Below are 16,977 nucleotides of genomic sequence, written 5' to 3'. Positions count from 1 at the left end.
TCATTTGTGATTCTACAGAGTGGGATAAGAGCTGGGATGTTGCAAACAGTAAACTCTAAATGATTCAGCATTTTCCTTTTCAATCTACAACACAATGTAACTTGCTTAACACATTCCTGTATTGCACAGCAGCTCCAGTAAAAGAACAATGCTGATTTCCACCTAGAAAAGAGCAGTATAAACACACGCAAGCACAGTAAACTCATGGAAACACATATAGACTCACATTTCAGCAGTGTTTATGATACATAGCTTGGGTACTATGGAGGAAAGCTTGGAATGGAAAGGTTGCCTTGTTCTTGTCCATTTCCCATAATTCATTTGCAGAGACAAAAAGACCACAATGCAGCATAAATGGATGTGGGAGTGGGTATAAGCTTGGATCCTATTGCTATCCAGAGAAAGGATTGTTGCTGTTTTTTGGGAGGAGGGGGTATATAATAGTATATAAATAGTATATAAATAATTAATAACAATATAAATAATTATTGTAATTAGTAAATACACTAGAAGGTAAAAGTGAATCTACACCAGCTCTTTATTTTAATCTGATGGTAGCTCTTGAGTCTCAGTATCTCTCTCTTTGGCAATCAAGTACAACTTAACATGGCAGCACATAAATAACGGTTCCAGAAAAGGTTTTTGGTTAAACAGCCATTGTCCTACTTACTTTTTTTTAACCCTTTATCAAAAGGGGGCTCCAAAAGGGTTCCTCAATATAAAAGGCTCTCTAAGGAACATATTCCCATTATTTTTTCAGAAAGATTTACACTATTGTCAGAAAGAGTCATGTTTGCTTGACATTGATTCATCACCTGGTTTACCTTGGGAAAAAATCAAAATTATTCTGATGATTTATAGTGTAAGCTCAGAGACTAATCATATATATCATATAAGAAAATTTGCTCTTCAGTGTCCTCAGTGGCTCAGTTGATAAAGACATCATAGAGGTCATTACAAAGTGATCAGGTTCAAATCCAAAGCAGAAATTGTATAACTTCTGTTTCTTGTATAATAATAGTTCTTGGTAGAACCATGTACATTTTTTTTAAATCAAAAACGGTTTAATATTTCTTCTATAAAGGACTTCTACAGAAACAAATTGGATCAACCCATTGAGGTAGTAAGGTTGTTTTTATTTAGTTTCATTTAAATTCTGTGGCATGTAAGCAGCAGCTGGACAATGTAACTGGACAGTGTGACCTTCTGTGTGACTTGATCCTCCAGTGAAATCCTGCCCTGATTTCTTGTCACAGTTTAAACCGTTTAATCAAAGACTTGCAGGTCAACACCAGGTGTCATATGTTGATCCTTTACTCTCACTTGACGTCACCACTTCCTCTCTGTGGCCATTTTACAGGCATTTCACACCCTTGCTTATAAGCATTTGGACTAATTTTATTGGACATGTCAAATGACAGCAAGAGAAAGCAAGACATTGCTATTTGTCTGTTCTTTACATGTTGAATTGACCAAACATGACAATATTTTTTCCATGGACACACTGTGCTCTCATTCTGTTTGCTTTCTTTTACAGCACTACAGCAACAACTAATTGCTGACCTTGGCACCAATAGCAACCAGACCAGTGGACCATTCAATCCTCATGTCTCTTTTTGTGCTGTGGGGGGTGGAGGCTTGTGACCAGGCAAACTGAACCTATGGACTGGTAAAATCTGAAGGGACAGAAACAATAACAGCTCTCACCTCCCTCAACAAGAATGTGAAAGTGTCCTAGTACAAGGTACATAATCTACAACTGTACTCAGCGACCAACAGTAGGCTACATGAGTATGGTTGTATTTTCCAGTATATATTAGTGTGAGTGTTTCTATGTTTGTATGTGTGGGACCTTTCCTAACAGTGAAACTATGTGGTGAGAATAAGAATACACTCTAAGTCAAGTTACCTGGTAAAAACAATAAGGGTTAAAATCTGAAAAAAGGCGGTTGGTCAACTCAAGATGGAATTAGCTGAGAGGAACTTGAATTAGGTGCTCACTAAAATGAATGTGAATAAACAAATGAGCTAAAGTGACAATGCTCTATAAACCATACTCATGTAATGTAATGCAATGACTGCATCAAAAATGTCTCTGTGTAAATAAATTAGGTAATTCCATCCAGTTGACAGGACATGATGCTGAGCTCCTTGCTTGAACCACACGCTGCTACTCTAAACTGTATTGATCCCTCCCACAGTACTGCATGCACATCACGTCCTGTGCTAAAGACCAGCTGCAGTTCAAACAGACCGTGATAGTGTTTGCCTTGCCCTTCGCCAGAGGAACAAGGTGAAGCAGAAGAAAGGGCTTCATCACCGAAGAGAACAATGCAAATCCCCAGTCAACGCTCTTGGAGCCATCACCCACTAATAGGCCTTTAATAGGACAGAAAGATAAGCTAAACCTCCTCCAAGGATCCCCTTTGTTTTAAGAAAGCGTAAAAAACGTTAAAAAAACAAAAACAAAAAGTCAATTATCTAATGAACACTAATCAGGGAAAAGACAAAAGCCAATCAACCTTCAGCCTCTTAATAGCTCATGTCAAAGATTGCTAATTTCCCTCATTTGAGTCATTCAGCAACGACAAAAAACGGGTCTAAGATTTAAAATATCTTATTTAAGTCACACAATGTCACGTTGCTGTTATGACTGTCAGCTTAATAACAATGTACTGTACTAGCTCAGCGGGATGCTGCAGCGTAACAGCCCACCAATAAGATCCGGCGCATCACCTTGTCAGATTAGTTCTCGCACTTATATTGTTTATTGATTGCAATGTTAGAGTTCAGTTTTTAAAATCGCCCCTTGTGTATCAGTAAACTTCTGTATCAATAATCTTAAGTGTGTGTGAGAGAGAGAGAGCGAGAGAGAGAGAGAGAGAGAGAGAGAGAGAGAGAGAGAGAGAGAGAGAGAGAGAGAGAGAGAGAGAGAGAGAGGAAGTGTGACACACCCCCTGCTCTGCTGTGTGCGCCCCTCAGATCAATAATCAGATGGTTGCATTTCCTCGGCAGGCAGGACCGCGGATAGCCTTTCCCGGTCGTCTTCCTCAGTAGGTTCGCCAGCAGGTTCAGATGAAACACAAGAAGGGACTGCTGCCGATCGCTGCCGCTCAGATGAGGATGAGGATGATGTCCTGTGGCGGATCACCTCCGAGGCTGGACGGTTGAAGATAGCCTTCCCCCTTTTTTGCTGCGCGTCTTAAGAAATCATCGGAAGGTAAGCATTCTCGGGCGGGACACTTCTGCCTGGATGTTCAACATATTTTTCTGTGATAGTGAGTATTGACTGAGAAAAACATATGATGGGATGAGCGGGATAAAACACACAACGCTATGTTTACAACATTATTTACAGGATGAGTAGGCTATACACCGATATTAGATTTTGATATAGAGCTTAATTATGGGAATTCACTGATGCCATTATGGTGGCATTTTTTTTGCTGATGTGTAGATCTACCAGAACTTTTTGGCCGGTGACTTGGCTGGTGCAATGCACCCCTGTGCGCGTTAGAGCATGAAGTGCGCATAGGCACGAGCGCTGCGACTATAGTCATGGCATCATTACCATCTCATATGACGGCGGAATGACATCATACCTTGAATTTTGATCTTCAGTCAGAGTTTTGATTGCCTGCTCATTGTACAATATGTCCTTACAGCTCCATGAGGCTCCACTGTGAAGACTAGGCTAACATCCAGATCCAGATCCAGATCCAGTTTATTCCCTGGCCTAACCTTGACATGATGGGAGGGCTGCTCTGCATTTCTCACCTTGCCATGGAAGTAGTATTTAGAAGAGGGTTCCTTACAATCCTACCTCTGGTTTTACTGTTGCCAGCAATAAGAATCAATGGCCAGTTTATGGGAAGCCCCCTTGACTGCCACAAGACTTGTGTGTGTGCCAGCAACATCATCAGCTGTTCCAAGATTAATCTAACCGCCGTACCCACAGCTCTTCCACGATACGCAGCTGTGTTGGACCTCAGCTTCAACTCCATCACCCGGCTACGTGCTGAATGGACCCCAGTCAAACTCAGCAGTCTACACAGCCTCCTGCTCAGCCACAATGGCCTCACCTTCCTCTCCTCTGAAGCTTTTGTGTATGTGACAAAGCTTCGTTACCTGGACCTATCCTCAAATGGCCTCCGCCTGCTGGAGGAACTCATCTTTGAGCCCCTGGAGCACCTGGAGGTGTTGCTGCTTTATAACAACCACATCTCCCAAATTGACCGCTCTGCCTTCTCTGGCCTAAACCAGCTGCAGAAGCTCTATCTGAGCCAGAACCAGATCTCACGTTTCCCCATGGAACTGGTGAAGGAGAGGAGCCGGCTAGAAACTCTCACCCTCCTGGATGTCTCCTCCAACCGAATTAAAGTCCTGCCCCTCCAGGAGCTCCAGGCTCTGCCCGGCTGGATCAAGAATGGCCTCTACTTCCATAATAACTCTCTGCCCTGCAGCTGTGAGCTGTACAACCTGCTGGCTCGCTGGCACCTGCAGCAGCTCAGCTCTGCCACTGACTTCAGGGACGACCACACATGCGTGCTGCCAGGGTTGCAGAAAGAGAAGATGACCACACTGGATCTGAACTGCAGTGAGGTCAACATTATGGATGAGGAGGCCTACCTGGACCAGTTCCTGGTGCTGAACTGTGACACCAGGCAGAAGGATATGGAGAAGAGCTGGGCGCTGCCTGGTAACATCCCGGTGTCCCCAACCAACATGAGCGCTGTGAAGCTTCGTGACGGCAGCCTCCAGATCGGGCCCCTTAAGGCGGAAGACTCGGGGGTCTACACCTGCTACGCCACCAGCGACTCCCTCAACGAGACCCTGTATGTAACTGTGGTGGTGTATAACTCCACAAAGAGCGGCGGGCTGGAGAACATGAAGACAGCCTACACCACCCTGGTGGGATGTCTGGCCAGTATAGTTATGATCCTCATCTACCTCTACCTCACACCCTGCCGCTGCGCCTGCTGCCCAGGCCAGGGCCTGGGTAAGAGCGTCCCCGGGAGTCTCCGCTCTTCAATTGTTAGCGTCTCTCAAGTTCATGAGGAGACGGGGCAAGAAGGGTGGGACGGTGGTGCCAAGGACTTCCTTAACAGGCGTGTGGCCTTCCTGGAGCCCAAGGACCAGCTGGAGCAGAACGGGAGGTTGAACCCAATAGGAGAGGAAGATGAGGAGTGGCAGGGCGACAACCAAGAGAGAAGGAGGTCTGATGCAGAGTCTATTAGCTCTGTGTGCTCCGATACCCCCATGGTAATGTAAAAGTGAGTGTCAGAGCCTGCAGGTTAAGACAGTGATGGTGTGGTGAAGTGGCTGCTTCACACTCCACAGACCTTTGTATCCTTTGAACGTATGCAAGATGCAAAAGTTATCATCTCACAGCTAAAATAAGTACAAGCTCTAGTTGGCTCTCATGGTTGGTGGCATTGTTGTAAGGGTTAGGGTTAGCATGTGCTTTTGATAAATGAATTGACCAATGCAATATCCTAATAAGACTAATGTAAAAAAAACATCCCAAAACATAATGTCCAGAAATGTAGTTGGAGTCCCTAAATTCCCTCCCTGATTTTGGTGAATGAATTTAAATCAGTCATAAAAACAAATTATGCAGGATTGGAAAAGACCTGACTAATGCCACTTTTTTGTGCTTTTTGAAGAAACTGTTTTCCAGTAGTCTCACTCCTACTGGGGTGAATTTTCACCAAAAAAGAGGAAATTTGGTTTATTGCCTGACCCTGCAAAAGGGGCTGCACAATAAATCTTTAACAGGAAATTAAATGGAAAATTAAAAATGGCTGTGTGAATGTTAGACAATTGAAATTTTGCATCTTTTAATGTGAGTCCCTCAGAGGGACCTCAGAGGGTCCCTAAAGGGTTCCCCCTAAAAACATCAAAGTGAAGTATCACTAAATTTCAATATGATTACCCAAGGAGTAGCATTAATTACTCAAAGACAAAAACAGCATGAAGACTTTTTTTGATGTTGCTCATTAATTTGACGGCTTCTGAAATCCTGAGCCCACTTTAAATGAAGGATGTTCGTGGTTTGAGGCGCTGGCAGTGACGCTGCACACTGCCAAGACGAGGAGTTACAGAGATGAGAGACAGAGGCTGCCGCTGGAAAGAAAAACACATCCAGTTCACTGAACCGAGAGGATTTTTTTTTGTGTAGCTTGCAGAACTCACTTTATCAGTACCTACTACAGCAAGTTATTTCATAGTTTTTGCTATATTTTACATTCCTGTTTCGAATAGGTTTGCGTGCCCCTTACAGGATGTCATAGTGTAAGGATTACTGTTCTGCATGTTTATCAAATTATTAAATTATTAAATTAATCAAATAGTTTTTCATCTTCAAAAATACTTATTGGACCATCTAGGATCCTAGGAATTCAGTTTTAGATTGGGTTTTCATGATAATGAGTTCAGATTCCAATAATAAATCCATTTTTTGTGGCGCAGTTAAAATCATGCGTTACGTCTACAGTAGTTGTGAGACTCAGACTAGTAACATAAATGTACCAAACATCTTGCCATATTGGAATTGCATTGCATTGGGCATTATTTGCTTCAATATATCTTGCTGCTTTGAAGTGCACCAGGCTAAGAATAGTATCGATCACTCAATGTCTATTAAGATCTGTATTATGCTGCTATGGTTGAATTCTCTGTGGGATAACATGCCAGGCCAGCATTGCCCAGGGGAAACAAATGAGAGTTAGTACCATCTACTGAATACTTCTGGGCATTAGCTCCCAACCCTAAGCAAACCGACAAATGCCAACCAGCCAACAGTCTCATAAACACAGTCAGAAATAGCAGCTACTAGTGAAGCTTATACACAAGCACTGTTGGCTGCCTGACACAGCTGAAATGTAAATATAACAGTAGCACTTTGCTGACAAATGTCTTATTTTTTACTTACATTGCTAAAATAATTTTGCATTGCTCTAAAACTCCAGGGTTTCACATATTAACTTGACTATAGTATATGGTGTCATCACAAAGAAATGTCTTCCATCATAGATGTACATGTGAACTTTGGAAAACAGTAAACACTGTCAAACAGTGAGGTTGAAATGCACACTGTGGCTCTGTTGCAGATGAACAATTCTCTCAGAGCTTAGTTTCAGGTAATAGCCTACTGAATTTGACCAACTGAATTTTTAAACTTGGAAACAGCTGCCATTGGATAAATGGAGGCCATGTTTCATTTCCATCCCCTTATGACCACAGTACTTACAGATACGTCAGGATGACAGTGAAGAAAGTTAACAGCAAAACAGACCGATCCCAGACTAGATGTAGCAATGTAAATGTGCTTTTAGTTAGAAAAAACAATTTATTTTATCCTTTCACTTCTTGTGATGCATTCTCAGGATAATCTAGGCAAATCAAACACCTTAGTTAAATGTCTAGTATTCAAGTATTTAAGTATTGAATAATGTTAGTCAAGACATTACAAGCATTTGTCTGATAGTATGATAATGTATCTACATGATTATAAAGTCAATTGTTTATGTCAACAGTGACACATAGTATCTATGCTAATATAGTACATCTCTCGGCTCTACTTAAGCACTTAATACTTTTCTCACTGAAAGTTACCTCTAACCAAAGAATGAATCAGTTCAAACTGATGAGGATTAACAGCTGCGTGCTTTTCACCTACAGTATATGTTCAGTGTTTACAGTCACTACAGTTATGGTTGTCACTAGTGTGTTGAGATCACCTAGATCTGTGTTAAGTCACAAACTTGTATTTTAATTATGTTCATTATGTGTAATGACTTATTGTATGTTTATTGTATGTTCTCTGCTATCTAATATATTAACTAGTCTCTTGTCTATTATTGTACTGTCCCTGTGTTTCTATTTCATAAATCACAAAAATACAGCAAAAAAGTGAATGATTGAAAAAAATGAGTGAATGTAAATGCAGTTATTGGATAGTAAAAAAAAAAAAGTCAACTCCAGAGTGATTGTGCTCCAAATGTGACAGGCTTTTGTTTGTAGACAGATGTGAAGATCAGGCTTCAGTTGGCCAAGTGGCATGCAACTCTTCTGGCTTCTGTTTCTGTATTACTCTAATGACATGCCCTCGGTCACTTGAGGGTGAAATGCTAGACCACACAGATCACTGGAGCGGAAACGCAGTTCGCCCAGGGACCGGTATTTATTGCACCTGTCCCTCCCATTTACTTTCTTCTGGCACCGTTTGGTGTCGCTGTCTTTTCACCCTTATTTGGATTGTTTACCATAGGATCTCCCTGTGCATAGCAAGCTGTCCTGCACTCTCTTTCCCCTGCCTGTTATGGCCCAGGACAGACACTGCAGAGAAATGAGCAAGTGGGAGAAGGATTATAATTTATCTTTTTGGATTGGCCAATCTCATGTTTTACATCACAATTAGGTCTGAGATGGTCAATATTGCTCTATTTATCTTCATGTTATGTAGATCTAGCTATATGTATAAACCTAAAATGAATACTTACACTATGTGTGACATTTGGCCATCACATTTCTTTATGGCACAGTGTACCAAAATTTGTGCACCCTCCTGATTGTTATTCAGTGTTTGTTTGTATAGAGGTTGGTCCGTCTTTCTGACAGATGCTGCAGTCTGAAACCTCACCTGCTGCCCTGCAGCTGTAAAGGAGTCTTCCTCTGGATGAATGATTGAAGAGGCCTGGAGGAAAGTCCACAGCCCTCGTTTCAGAAACTCCAGCCAGTTGTCTCGTGTTACCAGGTTTAGTTCAGTTCAGTTCAGTTCAGTTCAGTTTATTCACAAATCAGTTAAAATACAAGTACAATCATATGAGACATAATGGAGATATGTGAAATGGGACACCCTGGTAAGCTATCTGAAGCTTGAAAATAGGGGCCCAGACACACAACACACCACGCCAGGTGTGTTGTATTACACAAACTAATTTGATTTAACCATTTGGAAAATGCACTGCAACAAATGTATTTGAGAATGTTTAATTATAAATAGTTAACATGGACATGATCGCTTAAATAAAAGAGTGTTCATACAAGGTTCATACAGGCTCAATGATAGATAAGCTGTGTTTCAATGCACGTGCTTAAATGGGTATGCTTTAAAAGGTGGGAATGACGCATCCCCTTTGGATATTAACTCATAGGTTATAATTAGAACAAATCCAGCAGCCCGAAGAAAATCTGGGATCACTGTACATTACAGACACAGATGGCATGAATGCAAGCCAGTGCCTGTTGACAATGAATGATTGGCAGGTGGTTCTGTGTTTTTAAGACTGAATTCTAAGTAAGATGACTCATCCTTTCCTCAGGCCCCTCCTAGGAGAATCACATGAATGGCGTAATGACAGTGTGTGCAAGTCCAGTGAGTCCTCTGCCATCTAGTGGCCACAAAATTGAAAGTTGAAATACTGGAACACCAATACCAAGATCCATTTCACAGCATAACATTTGGATTGATTCTAGCCTTTACACAATGTCCTAAGATCACATTACAAACACAGTACAACATAATTCCTGAATTTCTCCTACAACAGAGGGAAGCACTGACTCCAAAGTCTGAAAAACATTTTATTAGTTGCACATACTCACATGAGGATAATATGTTTTACAATGAATTGTGGCGATATAAACATAGTCAAACACTTTCTGAACATCCCAAGTTCTCTCAAGTTCAGAAAGAACAGAGCCTCTAACAAATGACTAATATAATTTTGAGCTGGCGTAGCTCTTTGGACCCATTCATACAGCCTGAGCGAAGCCCACCATGTTGTTGCCGACGTCGTAGACGGTGTAGAAGTGCCGCAGGAAGACCTCACCGAGGATCCAGCCGCCAGCTTCAAACCCTGTTCTGCACCCAGACTCAGACTGAAGAGAGGAGAAATAATGTGACAGAGGGCAGGGCATAAACATTTCTAGTTGCTTAACCATTCATCAGTTCAATATTGAATCAAATATTATGAATATTGGAATATCTAAATAGATCTGCCCAGGATAGATTTCCAACTGTGCTTTTTCTCACAATGCATGTCTGACTGTATAACATAATCCCTCCCTCCTTATATCATTCTGTGCTTGAAAGACAAACCTTCATGACATAGGCTGATGGAGGAAGAGAGAAGCTGTAGCCATTTATGTGGAAGACAACGTCAGGCATGAGATTCATGTTACTGCAACCCACAATAGCCTGCGAGACAGAGCCACAGCATGTTATGTCATTGTTTTGGACCCAGTGCAGTCCACATTTAATGTTATACTCACTCATAGGAATGCGAAACAATGACACCGACTCACATTACCAAACTGGCCTGTGTAGGCTCCCACCCAGCCGTTGATGTTGCTGATGTCTCTGTTCGGCCCTACAATAAGAGAGGTGCCAGAGTCCACTACTGCTTCACACGACCCAGAGCATGCAACAGTGTTCCCATTGATGGTGATGCTGCAACAAAAAGGAGCTCTCATAAAAAAAAAATACTGTGTCTGTTAATTCATGTACAATATTATGTAGAAGAAGCAGGCCTCAGATCAGTGTGAGCACATTAGTGACTATGGGCCAGAGACAAAATACCAAAGGTGTGACCAAGTCAACTTTGCTCGACTCCCAAGTCAGTCTCAAGTCTTGAGGCACAAGTCTCAAGTCAAGTCTCAAGTCTAAATGAAGATTACCAAGTCAAGTCCATGTCATTGATGTCAAGTCTCAAGTCTAAATGAAGAAGTCTAATCAGAACAAATCAAGAGTCCAGTATCAATTTAATATCTTAAAGAAAACTAAATATCTATGACTTTTCAATGCAATATGGTTTTAATAGGAGAAAAACTTGGTATGTGCATCATGAGTTTGATTTCTATAATCAGTTTCAACTTCAATAAATTCAATCATTCCATACAAATTAAGAAAACAGAATTTAAATTCAGTCGTCTGGCAAGTCAAAGTCAAGTCCCAAGTCACCAGAACCCAAGTCAAGTCAAGTCTCAAGTCTTCTCTTCATGCATCAAGTCAAGTCTCAAGCAATGAAAATTCTCTCTCTACAAAATACAGTCAAATACAGTAAAAAATACAATAAAGGAAGGAAACTACAATGTACTGATTTCTCCTACATCCACCCCTTCATCACTGGCCTCTTACCTATCTATTATGATGGTCCAATAGCCAGTGGCACCATACACAGGGACCCAGTTAATGCCTCCACTGTAGTACTGGGGGTCTGTTCCTCCCAGGATTAGCATGCTGCCCTCCACAGAACTGGATGCAGAAAAGAACAACATGTTTTTTAAGAAAATAAGCATTGCATCGTGCATAAAAAACACCATCTTACAGACAAGGAAGTCAATACTTAACTTTGAGGCAGCATTATTTTCCCTGTCAAGGTCCAAAAAAAGGCCTCACCTGCTCAGGTACATGGAGAACAAGTTCTGGGGGATTTTGGCCTGGTTCCACATGTTGTCAAAAACAGTTGTGCCTCCTTCAACTGATATGCCAGGGAAGGCCAGACCCAGAATCCCATCCCATGGCACAGCCTCCATGAAAACTGCCTCTAATAGACTGAGGCCAAAGATTTGGTGCTCCACATACAAGTCATTTATCTGATAGGAAAAATGCCAAATCAGTTTTGCGGCTGAGGAGATATAGGAGCATATACGTTTCAATGTCATAGGAAACATAAGAGAATGAAATATCCAATACTTTTTCCTCACCTTTACGGTGTCATATCCTATAATCCCTTCCATGAAACCAGTGCCATATCCGATGTAGAAAGTCTTTGTGCCAGCCTGAAAAGTGGAGGATGCTGTGCTGTTGAACCTTGAGCGATAGTCTAGTGACAGCCGGGAGAGAGTGAGACAGAGCAGCACAGGAGAGAAACAGGCAAGAGGGAGGAGGAGTAGACTTCATTATTTTAGTTTTACCCTCAAAAATAGATAATCCAACATTACGTATGCATAGGTTCAAAATGAATGTTTTAGGATGGCAAGAACTAAATATCTTCATGACATTTACTCTTTTTGACTTGTTGAAACAAACATATGAATCTCTGTCACTTTTTTAAAAAGGCCACAACAAGCACGGACTCTTCACTACATTACATTCCCCTGAACTGCTACCATTATACTTACAGCAAGTAGGGCTGGTGCAGTTTAAGGAGGGCACCCACAGGTCCGACGAGCCGGTGTCAAAGAGGACTCTGAAGAACTGAGGGGGAGTCCCAATGCCGATGACTCCATAGTATGTTACCTTTGTCCAAAAGAAGATTGTTTAGTCAAAACTATAAATGCATTGATTGATAATAAACTAATCAATCAAAGTGTTATACACACAAGGTACCCAGCCCACATGGACTTGCATGACACTTCCAAGTAGTTACATGGGTGTACAACATCATAGAAAAGAAAAAGACTCAGCAAACCCAGATATCACACAAACAAAATATCCTGCCTTTTTTCCCCGATGCTTTACAAATGAAGCAAGCAATGTGGAAACTATCCTTTCTAAAACATAGTTCAAGCTGTTCATAATCGTCTAGCCAACAGAAGTGAATAGAAACAGAAATCGTTTTGCTATAGATCACCATATGCTGGACAGTAAAACATAAAATGAATCTCGTTCTAAATTTCTCCCAAAGCACAAAGTAGACATGTTCTTTCATCTTCAGGAGTATTACTTACCCACCTGTTTCAATGGCTAATGGTAATGTACCTGACCTTACCTGTGCACAAAGACATCTATGACTTTTAGGTGAGTTTAACATTAACATAAGGTTCTATAATATACAGTAGTTACAGTTGCAACTTACATCTAGATCAAAGGTGAGGGGCTCCAGAGTCTGGTCAACCCTGGGTTGAAACTTTGCCGCAGGGTTGTATGGAAACTTGCTCCTGTACTCTTCAAACAGGCCTTTCTCCTGCAGAAACTGCCTGGCCGACTTCCCTCTAGTCAGGGGGATTCTGTACAGACAAGTCATCATCAAATTGGCCGCATTACGAAACACATGAACCCTGCAGCACATTCATAATTGCATGCTCTCTGATCTGAACATCCATCCTTGGCCGAGGTATTAAAAGTCTCTTCTAGAAAACAGAACTTTAGTGAAACACCACCGCCCGTCACACAGTGTGAAAGCATATAAAATATATATTATCATCATCGTTTCACCTTAGCGTAGGAAAATATAAACTTGTGCTCCAAATTGATCACTTACTTGAGAAGGCCCTCTGAGACAGCCACAAAAGCTAGTAACACAACGGCAGACTTCAACATTTTTAAAGTGACCCTGAAGAATATACCACAAGGCAGCTGAGGTGTTTTTATATATAGCCATGGTTTGGCCAGAGGTCAATATGAGCCTCAACTCCTCCTTTACCTGAGCTATAACTAAGACATACTGATAAGAAACCACTTAACAAATATAACCACAGAGCAAATTTAATGAGTGAAACCAGATAAAAGGAACAAAAGAATAAAAGGAGTATATTCTGCTGAATGTCCTTCAATCTAATGCCAACAAAAACAATTTATTTCCTTAGAATAGAACAATAACACTGTTATTGATTCAATGTCCTGGACGCCATATAGCAAATACTGGCCACAGCCCAGATACAACATGAAGTTGGATTAAACCATATAACTCAACAGTAATTCTGTGAATATAAACTTGCTGAGTAAGGAATGTAATGTGATTCTTTTTGTTCTTTTTGAAAGTTTCTATTTTACTTTTGTTAATATCCAACTCCACTGAACAATTAAATACTAACAAGATGTTGAATGTGTTTCACTGCATCAGAAAATTACTAATTATTCATTTGTAATAAAGGATTTCATGACCTATATAGGGGATGAATAATGCCTCTGATCCTTTCGTGAGTAGGATTTGACTCTTGAGCTTGCACTAACACAGATATGTGAATAGAAAAAACAGATACACTTGCTGAAGTCAAGCTTTGTATCTTAGTCTCTGAGAAAAAAGGTAGACATGCAATTATTTTATTAGTGGGGAAAGCCAGATGAGGTTTGACCTTTCCCACGCTGATTTCTGCATGGAGTTCTGTTGACTCTTCTCAAATACTGTGTGTACTACTAGCAGACTGACATATTAATGGATTCAAAGACCTTAAAGGCCCCCTATGGAACTGAAGTATAGTGCGCTGTTTGTGACGCCACTTTGGCCCGACAGCTGGCTGTATTCTATATGGACTTCTTTATTTTTGGGCATTTTTGCCTTCATTGGACAGTTCAAAGTAGAGAGACAGGAAAGATCAGGAGAGAGAGAGAGGGGAGGGGGGATGAAATGCGGCAAAGATCCTGGACCGGATTCAAACCCACAATGTCACATTTACATGGCATGTGCCTTAGACCACTGAACCACCGGTACACCCATAATTCACTTTTTAAATTGAGTTTTTGACACATGGGCTGACAGTATGTGAGAGCTGAACATAAGTCAGTCAATATTTGTACTGCCTTCAAAAGAAAATGGGTCAGTACTTGGGAGTTACTGACCAATTTTCTTTTGAAGGCAATCATGTCACCAGCCAGTCAGACGCTTTAGGAATCTATGTTTACATAGCTGTAACTGATATAAAGGATTAATGGACTTTGAAGATAAAGAGCAAAGACTGACTGTACAGACCTAATCTTTTTTTGATATTAGTGTGAAAGAGGTTTAACTTCCCTTAATAATGAATTCCTCTAAAGAGAATTTCTGTTAACTGTGGTGTACAGTTAGCAGGAATTGTCACTGATAAGTTTATCACGTTAACTGTGGCGTACAGTTAGCAGGATTTCTCACTAGATAAGCTAATCACGTTGCTTCTGAAAAACAGAGAATCATTCCCCCTCTAAACACAACGTCTTGATGTCACTCCACCACCCCACTCTGCCCTCTAGAGGAGTGAGGGTCTAAAGACCACAACGGGTCTAAAGACCACAACGGGTCTACCTCTACTTCCAAAACATGCTGCTGTGGTCATTTCAAACACTCTACATACTACAGCACACGTTCTCCCTGAAACAAGACGCATATCTGAGAGAAAAAGACACAAAGTCAGTAAGTATTCCAAGAACAGTGGCCTTTATTCAACATAAATTTAATATACTTTACATTAATGATATAAAATACTACAGAGGTGAAGTTAATGAATGATACAAGTGCAAATGAAAACATTCAAAATTGTACTCACCAAGGTATAGTTTCCCTTGTCTGACGAATTCCCTGAATTGTGTAACAACTATTCAATGTGTTCTTATAACTTCAGAGTTCGTTACACCTCTATGGAGGTTGTTTAGTCCCACTGTAGGTAAATTTGTGAGCCTTTTCAGAATGAATGAGCAAAGAATGGTGTGTTCCTTTCTTGTCTCCATCCTGAAGGGGATATCCTGTAATACTTAACATTTTAATGACATGTTCTCATTAGATCACGTCCAAATGGGTTTCATATTCAAAAACATTCTTTAACCACTGTAAAGACCGAAAGATCCACAAAAGCCTTGATCAGCAAAAAAGTGATGCATCAAGTGTCAGTACAGATTTTCTATATCAGTTCATGATTAGAATGATCAATAATAGCACATTGTCTCAGCTCATTTGCTCGATGCATTTAGGACAACAGCACTATATCTATATCATAGATAATAAATTGTCAGTGGACCCAGCAGCTTTCTCCTAGCACATAGCCTGCAATGATCACTCTTATCAGCCTAGAAAGAAAGGAATTGCATTTTCTGGAAGAGACCCTTTGCATTATGTCAAATGTTGCTTCTTTCTTTTAAATAAAAATCCTATATATTGTGTGTAATTTTGACTCCACTGCTGCTCATCGGCACTAATAACACAATAATACAGCATAACTTGATCATAAAGGTGCTACACTTATATCCTCTAAATGTATCATCTCTTGTTACCAAATCCATCTCCTTGGCAGATTTCTGTTAGACGTAAAGGGGAATGCCACCCATTTGAATATATTTACATTATTTCTGTGCCCCCGGACCGTTCAGCCGATGTTTGTGAACTTGCACCACTCTTTCCTAAAGCTAGAAAGCAAGAAAAGCCTTGCATTTGTGATGCCACTGGGATGTAAAATCAGGGGCTGCTCCCTAGACAATGAATGGGACAGTGACTTTATAGAGCCATAAGATGCTAGGTTGAGTTGTCACACCAAAATGAAATTTATATTCTAGCATTGCAATTTAAAGCACTAAGGGAAAAATCTTGTCAGCTAATAAAGTCAGAGCCCCATTCATTGTCTATGGACCAGATATATCATCCCAGTGACATCATAAATTCAAGGGTCAGTTGTCCAGTTTCTAGCTTCAGGAAAGAGTGGTGCACGCTCACAAGTATTGCCTTAACTGTCCTGGTGCACATTAATAACATATGTCAATTCTTAAAATGGGTGGCCTTCCCCTTTAACATTCATTTTGCAGAAAGCAGGAAATCAACGTATTCAGGCTCCCTCTCATATACAGGAAACACACCCTGGCCGTTTATATCAGATGCATCATAACTCCCGTGATAAAACTCTTAGTGGACTCTATTCCATCGACCAACTGTGACACGGCAATATCCGTATTAACTGTATAACAAAAGCTAACAGTGTTTGAAGGACCATTACATACTTTGCATCTTTATATACCAATCCTCAGCTCCACTGCTGACGACCTACTTTCATGTGAATTATGCTTTTGTTCTCCCAATAGAGATAACACAAAAATGTCCCACTGCCTGTTTATATTTAGCATCTCATAACCAGTGGCAATTCAGGCTTTTCTGATCATGTGGTTACACCACACAGCTGATAAATGATCAAAGGTCACCTACATCTACTCTTGCCCAATGCAACATTTTTACATAATTTCTTAATCATGCATCATACTTCAATGCAAATAAGGATGTTCAAAATTATGAATCATTAATTTTTCATTCATAAACTCAAATTTCCCATCTCAATCTATCAGTTTAGAGACTATCA

The 16,977-nt window shown here is 40.7% G+C and overlaps 2 protein-coding genes across 2 annotated transcripts; one reads left to right on the top strand and one right to left on the bottom strand.

The window, feature by feature from the left end:
• The first annotated feature begins 3,783 nt into the window (after positions 1-3,783).
• LOC139932229 (amphoterin-induced protein 1-like) lies at positions 3,784-5,271 on the top strand. The gene has a single exon (XM_071925937.1). It carries the CDS (start codon positions 3,784-3,786, stop codon positions 5,269-5,271), a length of 1,488 nt encoding a protein of 495 aa, XP_071782038.1.
• A 4,392-nt stretch (positions 5,272-9,663) lies between these two features.
• On the bottom strand, positions 9,664-13,267 carry LOC139932151 (pepsin A-like). Its single transcript, XM_071925846.2, has 9 exons — positions 13,209-13,267; positions 12,804-12,954; positions 12,127-12,244; positions 11,710-11,828; positions 11,402-11,598; positions 11,141-11,257; positions 10,309-10,453; positions 10,103-10,201; positions 9,664-9,882 (listed from the first exon to the last, which is right to left on the bottom strand). The coding sequence occupies exons 1-9, from the start codon at positions 13,265-13,267 to the stop codon at positions 9,757-9,759; spliced, it is 1,131 nt and encodes a 376-aa protein (XP_071781947.1). The 3' UTR covers positions 9,664-9,756.
• Between the last annotated feature and the right edge of the window lie 3,710 nt (positions 13,268-16,977).

The sequence above is a fragment of the Centroberyx gerrardi genome, chromosome 5, assembly GCF_048128805.1.
Source record: "Centroberyx gerrardi isolate f3 chromosome 5, fCenGer3.hap1.cur.20231027, whole genome shotgun sequence".
Taxonomy (NCBI): domain Eukaryota; kingdom Metazoa; phylum Chordata; class Actinopteri; order Beryciformes; family Berycidae; genus Centroberyx; species Centroberyx gerrardi.
This window is presented reverse-complemented; position numbering and strand designations above follow the sequence as displayed.